We start from the raw sequence: 12,411 nt of genomic DNA, 5'->3' as shown, positions 1-12,411 counted from the left end.
ACATAGTAATAATATATAAACAAAAATGTTAAAGTGCCACACAAACACAAACACACCATCTATGATCGATCCTGAAACAAACAACTGGCGGTAGAAGTTAGAAGTAGATGGAGATAAGATGCGGGGCAAATGAATGAATGCTGCATGTGTGCAGTCATGTGGAGGAGAGAGAGAGAGGAGAGAGGGATGGGAGGGAGGGACATTCCTTCGCCGCTCGTGTGGGTAGTGTGGCATGTGTCGTAGTACCACTAGTCATCCACAGTACTTCAACTGTTCTTTTTCTTTTGTGTTTTGCTTTGATTGATGCTGCTGGATCGGCTCTCTCCAGAAGTCCAGAGCGTGCGGGTGCGCTGGCGCTGGCGCTGCTGTAGTGTAGGTACCCTTTGGAAGTACACACACCCTTGCTCGCCTTTTTGGTGCGTGATGATACTACGGTCGATCGGACGGATCTCCCATCCGGCCCGGCCGCAACAAACGACGCTCCTTCTCGGAAGATTCCTTCTCTCTCTCTCCTTTCCATGGAAACAATTCATTTGCCTTTCCTTCCCATGCATCCATCAATCAAGTACTCGTACTAAGTAAATTTGGAAGAGCTGAGTTGAGAAATACGCGATGCGGTCGAACGAATTGCAATCTAAGGCCACAACAAGCCAAGTATTGCGCGATCGGGAACCCCACACCAGGACGTACGCCGTACCGGATCTTGGCGCGCACGGCTGGCTGGCTGCCGCACGAACGACGCCGACCGCTGTGCTTACCTGTGAGCAACAAATGCTCTTAAATGTGCCGCGCTTGCACACGCACGCACATTATCACAATCTCATCTCCACACAGCCCATCTCTAAGTACGGGCCAGCCGGGCAAGAAAGAAAGAAAGAAAGAAAGAAAGAAAGAAAGAAAGAGAGAGAGAATTCGGAAGGTTCTTGCATACTCGTACTCGTACAGTATCGATCGCGAATGAATGCAATAACAGTGAGCGTCCACGCCCCATCAGCGGCTCTTGAGGTCCATGCCTCGTAGCCTAGCTGTGCCGATGCAAATGTCAACAGTACAAGCCCACGCGTATGTACATCCCTTCTCTTCTCTTCTCTTCTTTTCTCGTGTGCTGCAACAAACAATGGCTATAGTTTGCTACGTGCATCTCCTGCCGCACGCCTTCATTGCTCGCAACCACTACACCTCCTGCGCCCCACACGCGCACCCAGCATCTACTGTGCCACCCGCACGTACGTGCAGCAGAGGCAGGCAGGCAGGGCATCAGAGGCAGTAATTGCGAGACCACTAACTACGGCACAGTGGGATCGTCGTCGCTCGTAGGGCATGTAGCTTCTTAAGCTTCTGGTCTCCCTTTGTACGTACACCACATTTACTACTCCTTCGTCACCAAATTTTCCAACATGTACTACTCCACCAGTACTCTGTTTTCACCCCCTCCCCTGTTTCTCTGGTTACTAGCACGACACTCCAGGATATATATAGCTGAGCCCTTCCCCCCGATCACGACAGGAACGTCTCCATCCCTTCGAGGGTCAAACAGATGGACGGATGGATATCCCTACTTCCTCCCTGGGGTCAGGGTCGGCTAGGCGACCTGGAACGGCCATACTGTACTAGTGCTAGTGGATTACTAGTACCAAACCGAACCAAGATGAATAATTTTATTAGTTTGCACAACTGTGCAACGAATGGGCACCGCCGTATCGTACGAATGAACGAATCTACTCAAATCTTGCGAAATAGTTGTACTAGTTCAGTCGGGGAATAAATTCTGCACCGTTAATTGAGCCTCAAATAAATCCAATCGTTGAGGCCAGAGGTTATTTAAATTCCAGATGCATTCTCGAAATTACGAGGGATACTGAGTACCTAGCACGTTATAATAGCCGACGGAATGTCGTGCCAGTAAACTAGAGAAACAGGGGAGAAGGTGAAAACAGAGTACTACTGCTACTGCTAGGATTAATATCGATCTCAAGAGGTCAATAATTTGAGAGAGAGAGAGATAACAGAGGCAGGGAGGACAGAGGTTGCACGAGTGGGCAGGGTTGGGCAGAGAGAGAGAGGAGATCTAGTGAAATCAGCCCTGCAGCAGGACCAAGGTTTTCATTTGTTTATTTTCTGCCTGCCACCCACAATCACATGCACCCAGTATAGCAGTAGGTACACCCTTGGCCAGTCAGCTTGCATCTCTCATCACCCAAATCCAATGATCCAGTATATCCACCCCAAAAGGATCTCATAAGCAAAATGCATGCTGCTAGTTAGCTAGTTAAATCACAGATCCAACTAACCTCACATAATTATTTGCATGCATGTGAAGGCCCATTTCTGAATTGCAAACTTAACTATCTTCGTCTGTCTCTTGTAATTGCATGCATGCCCCCCATTGGTGCTCCAACCAGTACTGCAGGTACTATATACACTTGATGTAAATGGTCCAATGCATGGGATTGTGAACCACCCCCATGTGCCACATAAAACTGCAACATCTCTCCTATTTCGATCTGTGCTTAATTTTATCTTATCAATTTTAACCTACACGTACCACTGTATTTGCTCACACATGCATGCTACACGTACAAAACCACATAATTATAAATCTAAATCGCTTTGACCTGCTGGTAGAAGCACTGTGCATGAGCAATCAGTAGCTAGACACTAGCATGTATCGAGCACATGGCGCCGGCCGTCGAACACCCATGCAAGAACTCACTTTTCAATTTTCATTTGCCGTCGTCATGATTGATTGGATCGACCCACTCGCAAACAAATCTCCGTTCAAGATCAACAACAAACATCTTTTCTTCAGAATAAAACTATGCATCAAAAGATGGTCACCTACAGTGCCGCTACGTAAAAGTGATAATTTAACTCAACATCTAAAAATTGTGTGAGATATTATAACACGTTTCAGTTTCATCTTCAGGTATCTTTACTCTTGTGAAAGATTTAGTAATTGGTAACGACAATCCGTCATCTTTGAATTGCATCATTTGTTTTTTGCATGACTTGTTGATCATAGACATTCAAATGAGATGAATATGGACTATATTATACTCAAAATGAGTACAATAGGTAATACTAAAGTGTGCCCCATGGTCTACTACGAATAACATGGTGGATTGGTAGTCATGACTTGGCCGACAACCAGAATGGTTGAAGGTGGCCGTCAATGGGGCAGGAAAAGATGAAGCTACAACTATCGAAACCCATATAGACAGGTTCATATATGAGGTACCGGTAAGCATATAGCGTGAAGCGAAGGAACCAACCTATACCTCCCAGAGAAGAAAAAAGAAATGGCCGTATTTGAGAAAAAATGTTAAATTTTGGTGTCGTGGTGATCAATTTTTTTTCTTACTTCAAGATGTGTATCGGCTTTCTCGTCAATTTTTCTTACTGATAGAAGGAACCAACCTACAACCTCGCGTCGAGGTCCGACGTGTCCTTGATTGGTTACAGAAGTACCACATTTTAGCACAAATACGGCTTTGGATCGGTCAAGAGATCAATTTATCCGACCCATTAAAAAATGAAATAAAATAAAATGAAGTTTCACGATACTACTCCTTACTATCTGAGAGACAGAAATACACTCATTTTGTTTTTGTTTTTGCGTGGATGACCTGGTTCCGTGAAGCATGTGTGCATGGCAAGAAAAAACCAAGCACACATGGGCAGCATATCGCGTTTTATTCGTTTTGACCAAATGCACAACCCAAGGCGCGGCGGGCGCCAATTCCGAGGCCAAGCATGCGCCTCCTATCCTGCCACTACGTATTTGTAGCCGCAGGCCTAGTTTCTCTTCCCCTCTCTCTTTCTCTCTCTGTGTGCTGGTTTTTCCACCCCTAGCACTGCCAGCCCAGCAGTAGTTATTGTTGTTGTTTTCTGTACAATTTTCTCTGGTGCTGGTGCGGCAGTTGTCCATGGCATCTGACCCTTGTCTTGACCTCCCCATTCTCCACGGTCAAGACTTCTCATTGGAACGTGGGCCCCCTTGGTCAAGAAAATAGTAATGCTATTTATGACATGCCATTTACAAGAGATAAATACTAGATGGCATGTTTTTAAAAGGCAGAGGAGGCAGGCAATAATTCCTCCTCCCCTTTGCTGTGGCCTGTGGCCTATATAAAGAGGCTCCTCCTCCGTCAGTACAACAAAGCACTTGTCCATCTCTCTTCCTTAGCCAAGACACCACCATTTTCCTCTTCCTCCTCCTTCAAAGTTAAAACAAACAGAGCATTCAAGAAGAAGAGGGAGGAAGAAGAGGAAGAAAGGGAAGATGGTGCTTGCTGTATTGATTGGCGTTTTGGTGGGGATTGTGCTGGTCAGCAGCCTGCTGCTGCGATGGAACGAGGTGAGGTACAGCAGGAAGCAGGGGCTTCCCCCGGGCACAATGGGGTGGCCTCTCTTCGGCGAGACCACCGAGTTCCTCAAGCAAGGGCCGAGCTTCATGAAGGCCAGGAGGCTTAGGTAAGCACACACACATTTTGCATGGAAGATGCCTGATCCTAGGAACAGAGCTCTCTGCGCGTGTGTCTCTGTTATCTGTTCTGTTTCTCCCCCTTTTCCCGAACCTGGCCGGTTTCAATCATTGGTTGATTGCTACTCCTACTCCGTAATTCTTCTTCGATCTCCAAGGAAAGGAAAAGTCCCTGTGGTACTACTAGTACGAGTAGTAGTAGTAGCAACTTTGATGGGAAAAAGTGATCTGCTGGAGAGGAGGAACATCAGTGCTGTGTCCCCCAAAAGCTCACACACTCATCACTGTTCCAGCTCGCTGAGATCCTCCTAACCTAAAGCACCATTATCACCACTTAATAAAAAAGCACCAGACTGATTATACTCCCACCAATCCCCACTTTGGCCCCCCCCCTTTTCTACAAAATAATTAATCTTAACGTTGCTCCAACACCATGATGTGCAAGGCATTTTGCTGGTTTTTACAGCTCGTAAATGGCATTTGCTGGCAATACCTCGAGCGTGTGGTTTCATTTATTTATATATGTCTCTTTTTTAAAACAAAACAAACTGGTGGTCCTGTAGGTACGGGAGCTTGTTCCGGACCCACATCCTGGGCTGCCCCACGGTGGTGTGCATGGACCCGGAGCTGAACCGGCAGATGCTGCAGCAAGGGGAAGGCCGCGGCTTCGTCCCGGGCTACCCGCAGTCGATGCTGGACATCCTGGGCCGCAACAACATCGCCGCCGTCCACGGCCCGCTCCACCGCGCCATGCGGGGCTCCATGCTCGCCCTCGTCCGCCCCGCCTCCATCCGCTCCAGCCTCCTCCCCAAGATCGACGCCTTCATGCGCTCCCACCTCCACGGCTGGGCCGGCGACCTCGTCGACATCCAGGACAAGACCAAGGAGGTTAGTTCTTCTTCTAACACCAAATGCTTCTTCTCTTTCTTTTTCAGTTACTAGGAGTATGGTCCTCGCAATGGCAATAGAGCAGCAAAGTATTACTGATTGATGAAAAGTGGGGGTTACTGAAAGGGTAATTACGTGGGTCCCACGATGGAAATCCTTACTGCATTTGTTGACATTGGGTTGGCAGCAAGAGTCGTTTCTTTTGACCTTATTGCTCATCCCCTCCTAACTGATGCTTCGCTTGCCCCCTCCGGTGGGCAATGGCATAGACAGAATGATGATGGTGCCCCCTTTTAAACACAGAGAAGAGAAAAGGAAGGGAGATCCTCTCCTTTCCCCTTCTCTAGCCAAAAGGGGAATCTTTAGCTTTCTAGAAGCATTGTACTGCTGGATAACCAAAAATATTTATCACCTCTTTCCTCAGCACAAAAGCACCAGTAGACAGAGGGGAGAGAGCATCTCTCTAGCTACACTTTCCAAAGCGAATGCATCATCATCATCATCCAACACATGTTTCTAGGACATTGTTGCTTTCTGGGTTCCAGAGTTTTTCTTCATTGTATACTGTATCTCTTTGCATGGCAACATCTTGTACTGAACAGTATTGCTCATATCTGGCTTCCTCCCTTTCAGATGGCCTTGCTATCTGCACTCAGGCAGATTGCTGGTATCACTGCTGGCCCACTCTCTGATGCCCTCAAGACTGAGCTCTACACCCTTGTTCTCGGCACCATCTCCTTGCCCATCAACCTTCCAGGAACAAGCTACTACCAAGGCTTCCAGGTATAATATACCTACCACGAATCTGTCATACTGAACTTGCACCAACATCGATTAGAGATGAACTTGCTCCTTCCTCTAACAAACCACTGTTGGTTTTCCCAGGCGAGGAAGAAGCTCGTATCCATGCTAGAGAAGATGATTGCTGAACGACGATCCTCTGGTCTTGTTCACAATGACATGCTGGATGCTCTCTTAAGCGGCAATGATGGAACCAGGGAAAGGCTTAGTGACGAGCAGATCATTGATTTGATCATCACCCTCATTTACTCTGGATATGAAACCATGTCGACGACTTCAATGATGGCGGTCAAGTACCTGTCAGACCATCCAAAAGCTCTTGAAGAACTCAGGGTACAGCTATATATACTCTGAAATCAAGTTGATTTTCAAAGCAGAGTCATTTGCATTTCTCCATTTTACTGATGTTCTGTTCACTTCTGCAGAAAGAGCATTTTGATATCAGGAAGGGAAAATCGCCAGAGGAAGCTATCGACTATAATGATTTTAAGTCCATGACCTTCACTCGAGCTGTAAGTAGGAGATAACACACTAAAAATGTGAATGTAATATTAGTAATGATCATGATGAACTCATGGAGTACTTGTACTGTGCAGGTAATTTTCGAGACGCTAAGATTAGCTACAGTTGTGAATGGGCTGCTGAGAAAAACTACTCAAGACGTAGAAATGAATGGTGAGATACAAATATTCCACTACTTCAGCTTCTACTACTTCAGCATTTTCTAGGTAAATAATAAGTTAGTTCTAATCTGTATTATCAATTTCTTCCAGGGTATGTCATTCCAAAAGGTTGGAGAATTTATGTTTACACAAGGGAGATAAATTACGACCCGTGCCTGTATCCTGACCCAATGACCTTCAATCCATGGAGGTGGCTGGTAAGTAATAGAGCGAAAAATAGTTACCATCAAAACACCACTAATACCATTACCAAGGAAGTCCTAACCTTGTAGTGCTTACTGAAAATAGGAGAAGAACATGGAATCACATCCACACTTCATGTTGTTCGGAGGAGGTGGTCGGATGTGCCCTGGGAAGGAAGTAGGCACAGCGGAAATTGCAACGTTCCTCCACTACTTCGTTACTCGATACAGGTCTGTTCCTCTTATGAATCCACATGCAGTTACTAAGAACATGTCCTGCAACATTTACTGACAGAGACTTGGCATCGCTTCTTGCAGATGGGAGGAAGAAGGCACAAACACAATTTTGAAGTTTCCCCGGGTGGAAGCTCCCAACGGGCTACATATCCGAGTTCAAAATTACTGATCTTGCAACATTTTGCAAAGTTTAGATAGGACCCAAACTCAGGCAAGAGTGATGCTGATGCTGCCCTGAGGAAAAGATTAGAACAGTTCAGCACTTGTAAGAAATAGGAAACATAGGGATAGTATAGGTATTATAGGTTCACTAGGAAACTAACGTAAAAGGCCACAAGGTGCTCCTGTATTCTCTTGGTAGATGAATTCTCAAAATGAAACAGAAGTATCATTTGGCTTCTATGATCTTCAAACTGGATACAGACATGAGCTGTCCAAACTGAGGTAAAAGATTATCAGAAAGCTGAAAGTTCCTGCTCCCCATGCCCACTAGTAGTATACAAATGAACAAACTGACTGCAAAATATGAAGGATATAAAGAGAATATGTTAAACGAGGGGCAAAGGAACAAGTAAGAAGTTTTCCTTACCGAGCTGGGTAAAGCTGCAAACTGCTTCAATGCTAGCTCTCAGTGCCCTGCAAAAGGCAACGAGGGGCCTCATGCTAATGAACACAACACGCTTCAATTGGTTAGACAACATATTAATGATCGGGAAAATCACTTTCCTTCACTTCAACAGACTGAAAAGCAATATTGATTGCTAGTGCTGGAGATGTCAATAGTTGTTTCTTGACCAGAAGCATCACCACTGCTACTTGTGTAATTTTTACTAAAATGGCATTTTGTGAGGGTTAGTAACACAACTTTACTTTCACCAGAAGCATCACCACTGCCTTCCTCAACTGCACTGGTGCTAAGTGGCGCGTGGCGCCAGGTGCTGGTGTGTTGAAGGACCTCCTAATAGAAATGCCATTTAGTAAAAACAACACCTGCTAATATCCGTAGTTGTACACACTGGCACATGCAGGTCTGCTAACTCGAACAGACTCCAGTCCAGCAAGTCCAGTTTTACATAAACATCATTCATCCACAGGCGGCACATTCAGATTAAGGTGGTGCACTGATCTTCTAATGCAAATTACACCACGGACTTAACATACTTACCAATCTGAAAGTACAGCAATCATGCCAAGAAAACTAACATGAATACTTTCAACGTAATATAACACTTGCGCAGGAACAGTCAACAGCAAATGCCTACAGATCAAAGTAGTGACAAGGATAGGTGTATATGCAAATGCAGGCGTACGTAGCAGCACAAGTAACCATAAGACGGAGACAGGCACACGTTGCATGAACAAGCATGCCATTGGCTTACATGGTGCAACTGAAGGAAGCATATGCAAGTACATGTCTGTATGTATATATCAGTCTCCTCTATCTCAGGAGATGTAGACGCACAATGCCAATGCAATGATGGACTGATGGCAATCATCCCATGTGATGAAAAAAAGTACAGAACCTCGCAGATGCATTGCATGTTTCCCAAATTCTATTGCATCTGGGAATCAGTGCACTGACATTGTGCAGAGAGCAATATATGGTCACAAGTAAAAGAGTGCAGTCTTACCCAGAAAGAAGAAATAGTTCACACCTGAGCAAAAAAGAGATCCAATTCCTTGATTTTGGTTTAAAAGAAGGTTAAATCTGAAATACTCAAGTTTGTGTGTCATCAATCATCAACAAGGGCAGAAGTTCCACATAATGTGAACATAGCAGATAGATGGATGCCAATGGGTATGAAGTGAAATACAACAAGTTTCTAAAGCTAATGGAAATATGTTGACAAGTAAAAAACTCGACTGAACTCAATTTAGAGAAACTGCAATTAGAACGATAGGGGAAAGCTCGCTTTGGGTGAGCTGCTCAAAATTTATCATCTCATTGTTATGTCAGCTCTTAGTGACATGGGATCCTACTCTTACGCAGATATGCAGAACACATATACAAAATCAAATGTATCAACCTGGACAGTTTCTGGCCTGGTTGTCAAAAAGGGATATAATATTTACTTTCGTCTTCAGTGTCAAAATAATTCCCGAGTGTTTCTTTGCTTGAGTAGTGCATCACATATCTTTGCAGTATCAACACCAAATCTGGCATTGTGTACGCTAATTATGTTGCACCACCCAATATAGCAGACGTAGCAGCAGAGACCGTAGCAGGATCCCTCTCAACAGGACTGGCATGGTTACATATTTCACCTAGAAATCTTTTCCTGGATAGTCCAACTAACATTGGCATATGTGAAGCACCAACACTTGTTTTGCTCATCTCTCTTCTTACGGATGATAGACCAGCAAGAAGCTGGAGGTTCTGTTTGGAATCTTTTGAGAAACCGATCCCAGGGTCGACAATCAATCTCCACAAAGGAATTCCTGCCATTTCTGCGCTGCGCACTCTCGAGTATAACTCAGAGGCCACTTGCTTGCAAACATCTTCATACTGCAAATTTTGATCACTTTGCATCGTGGATGGATCCCCTCTCATATGCATTACGATGTATGGAACACCAAGTTCCCTGACACCTTCAAGAATTTTAGGGTCAAGATGTCCAGCAGACACATCATTGACTATATGCACTCCTCGACTCACAGCTTCTGCTGCAACTTCTGCATAGAAGGTGTCCACTGATAACAGCTTCCCTTCTATTTCTGGTATCTTCATGACGGCATCAAGCACAGGAACCAATCTTTCAAGCTCTTCACCCACCGAGAGCCTTCTCGCAGAAGGACGTGTCGATTGTGCCCCAATGTCAATAATATCTGCACCTTCAGATACAAGCAACTTGACCTGATTAACAGCAGCCTCCACTTCTTGAAATTTTCCTCCATCGCTAAAACTATCTGGTGTCAGATTAAGTATGCCCATGACATGAGTTCTCTCTGCAAAATCCAACAGCTCATCACCTACAGGCAAAACCCTTCTTAGGCCTTCTTTTCCAATCAAGGACTCTCCTCCAAGGTTCTCCCAAATTTTGAAGAGACCATCACTGCATTTTGAGAGTGAATGCCAACTTGCTTCCACATCAGTTTCAGTAGATGTTCTTACCAGATCCATTAGCGGAGCCATAACAAATGGCCTCTTGTGTATCCTTTCATGTGGTATTGTCAAAGATTCAGAGTTTATGTGGTGCTTACCATAGAACAAAATATCAAGATCAATTGGTCTAGGGCCATATCTTATCCCATCTGTTCGGCCCAAATCCTTCTCAATTTTTTTGAGTAGTCTGAGTAAGTCATGAGGCCCGAGTTTTGTTGTCCCTCTGACAGCAGAGTTGAGGAATGGTGGTCGATTGGTGACATATGCAGGCACACTTCATACAACCATGCGTGTCGAAGAATGCTTATGCCTGAATCTTTCATGAGTTGAAGGGCTGAATTAAAGTTACTGATTCTGTCACCCACATTTCCCCCTAAAGCAATGACAATCTCTTGCTCTCGGGAGCTTGCCTTCAGTGATGATTCTGCAAATGAACGGTGCCTTGAGAAATTTGTCTTTGCTCTTGTTAATGGGTCAATAGGCTGCCTTGGGTATACTGACAAGATGGAGGAGCATGTGTGAACTTTTGAACAATGCCATGTAGTATACAGAAAAATAAAGGACTCAGAACTTTACCAGGACAAGCATTTGAAGTAATAAATCCATTCAACTGGCATTTGGCAGCAGGAATCATCTGCTTAAATTTCTCTTTGATGCAGAACATGGTAAGCTACAAGGATACTTATCTATAAGCCCATAGGGTATCTAATGCTTAGCAAAAGTTGGAATGTCCCAAGAAAAAGTTTGTACCAGGCACATTCCAGCTCCACATTGCCTGTAACGATCACCATCACCCGACATTAAAATGTGATTTGATTGGCCCAGGAATATAAAAAACTTATTATCAAACAAACACTAACCATTCAGTATAGAAAAAGTATAAATAACCCGTCCAGTCTTAAGACATCACACAAAAAAGAGCTTTTTGGACAACCCGATTTTATCCGGACATTAGAACCACATCACATTTATAGTAACTTGATACCCGGAAAAACAACTTTCTTCAGGGACAATTCACATTAGAAGACTACTTGTACAACCTAAAACGCTCTTTACTTTACCAAACCCTAATGGTTATATTGCGGATCAAAGAGTATTTAGTAGAACTGCAAACAGCAGAGGAAAATAAAGGTAAGAATGAGAGTGAACACGAAATCAATTTTTCTTTTGTGGTTCTCTTGGTTGCAAAATGATGCTACCATCGGTTTTCATCTGGTCTCTCCTCTCCCTTATTATTTTTTGATAAAAAACAGCACGAGAGGCTCCGACAATATATGTATAATTAATAAATAGTTACAGGGAGGGGGAGTAAAAGAAAAGACAAGATACAAGATGCCAATTAAGGCACGAAGGACACCCCTCTCTCCCTTGTTAACTGGCCAATTCTTCTTTTACTTAATGAAAAGGCAGAGCTCGTGCTGGTTGCTTGAAAACACAAAAAACATGCTACCAGATTCAGTTTCAATCTTCACAAAAACTATCATAAGCTCCACGATTAAGAAGGAGAAATGGCTCAATGAATAACCAGGGAACTATGGTCTAAAACAGCTTAAATAATAAAACAAACATAAGTACGGAGTATTAGATATTGAAAGCACAATGCATTGCTACAAACCTAAAAAGAAGTACCAATGCATAGATGGGTTTCTCCCGACAGCAGCAGTACTAGTAACAGTTGGAAAACCTAGAACAGCAACAAGATAGCATTGCAACAGTTGCCGCTGCTATGCTCAAAGTGTCAGCCGGCCGGCCAAGAATGGCAGAACCACTCACCACTGTGACCTCGCGAGCAAATTCTACAGACTTGGTGTTCTCGCACTGCCCCCAAGCAATCCTAAAAGGAGCGCAGACATGAGAGACAACCGAAATGCCGTCCAATTAGGGATGATGTCTGTAGGAGAGATCAATTCCTTGGCGGCGGGAACGAATTGGATCGGGAGGAACTGATGGATGAGGAAGGGAGATTTGAGGTCGCGGCGGTGGAGATGGAGCACGGATGGGTGGAGGAAAGGCCAAATTACTTTCCTTTTCTTC

General features: G+C 44.4%; 2 protein-coding genes across 2 annotated transcripts; one reads left to right on the top strand and one right to left on the bottom strand.

Moving 5' to 3' along the window:
• The first annotated feature begins 4,138 nt into the window (after positions 1-4,138).
• On the top strand, positions 4,139-7,674 carry LOC100837653 (cytochrome P450 85A1). The gene is made up of 9 exons (XM_003562258.4): positions 4,139-4,473; positions 5,047-5,371; positions 6,005-6,154; positions 6,257-6,505; positions 6,598-6,684; positions 6,769-6,847; positions 6,946-7,052; positions 7,144-7,268; positions 7,356-7,674. The coding sequence occupies exons 1-9, from the start codon at positions 4,283-4,285 to the stop codon at positions 7,441-7,443; spliced, it is 1,401 nt and encodes a 466-aa protein (XP_003562306.1). The 5' UTR covers positions 4,139-4,282; the 3' UTR covers positions 7,444-7,674.
• A 1,314-nt stretch (positions 7,675-8,988) lies between these two features.
• Positions 8,989-12,372, bottom strand: LOC100844418 (folate synthesis bifunctional protein, mitochondrial). Its single transcript, XM_024457980.1, is given in 5 exon segments — positions 8,989-9,459; positions 9,462-10,652; positions 10,655-10,873; positions 10,954-11,047; positions 11,128-12,372. Coding segments are annotated over 5 exon segments (1,653 nt in total). The 5' UTR covers positions 11,179-12,372; the 3' UTR covers positions 8,989-9,361.
• Between the last annotated feature and the right edge of the window lie 39 nt (positions 12,373-12,411).

The sequence above is a fragment of the Brachypodium distachyon genome, chromosome 1, assembly GCF_000005505.3.
Source record: "Brachypodium distachyon strain Bd21 chromosome 1, Brachypodium_distachyon_v3.0, whole genome shotgun sequence".
NCBI classification, from domain to species: domain Eukaryota; kingdom Viridiplantae; phylum Streptophyta; class Magnoliopsida; order Poales; family Poaceae; genus Brachypodium; species Brachypodium distachyon.
Note: the sequence above shows the minus strand (reverse complement) of the source record. Positions and strands in the feature narration are given on the sequence as shown.

What these genes read in the sequence shown, in the direction of transcription:
- LOC100837653 (XM_003562258.4), top strand. Translation starts at nt 4,283, where the DNA reads ATGGTGCTTGCTGTATTGATTGGCGTTTTGGTGGGGATTGTGCTGGTC. An exon ending in ATGAAGGCCAGGAGGCTTAG is followed by an intron (nt 4,474 to 5,046) that starts GTAAGCACACAC and finishes GTGGTCCTGTAG; the next exon opens with GTACGGGAGCTTGTTCCGGA. An exon ending in TCAATCCATGGAGGTGGCTG is followed by an intron (nt 7,053 to 7,143) that starts GTAAGTAATAGA and finishes TACTGAAAATAG; the next exon opens with GAGAAGAACATGGAATCACA.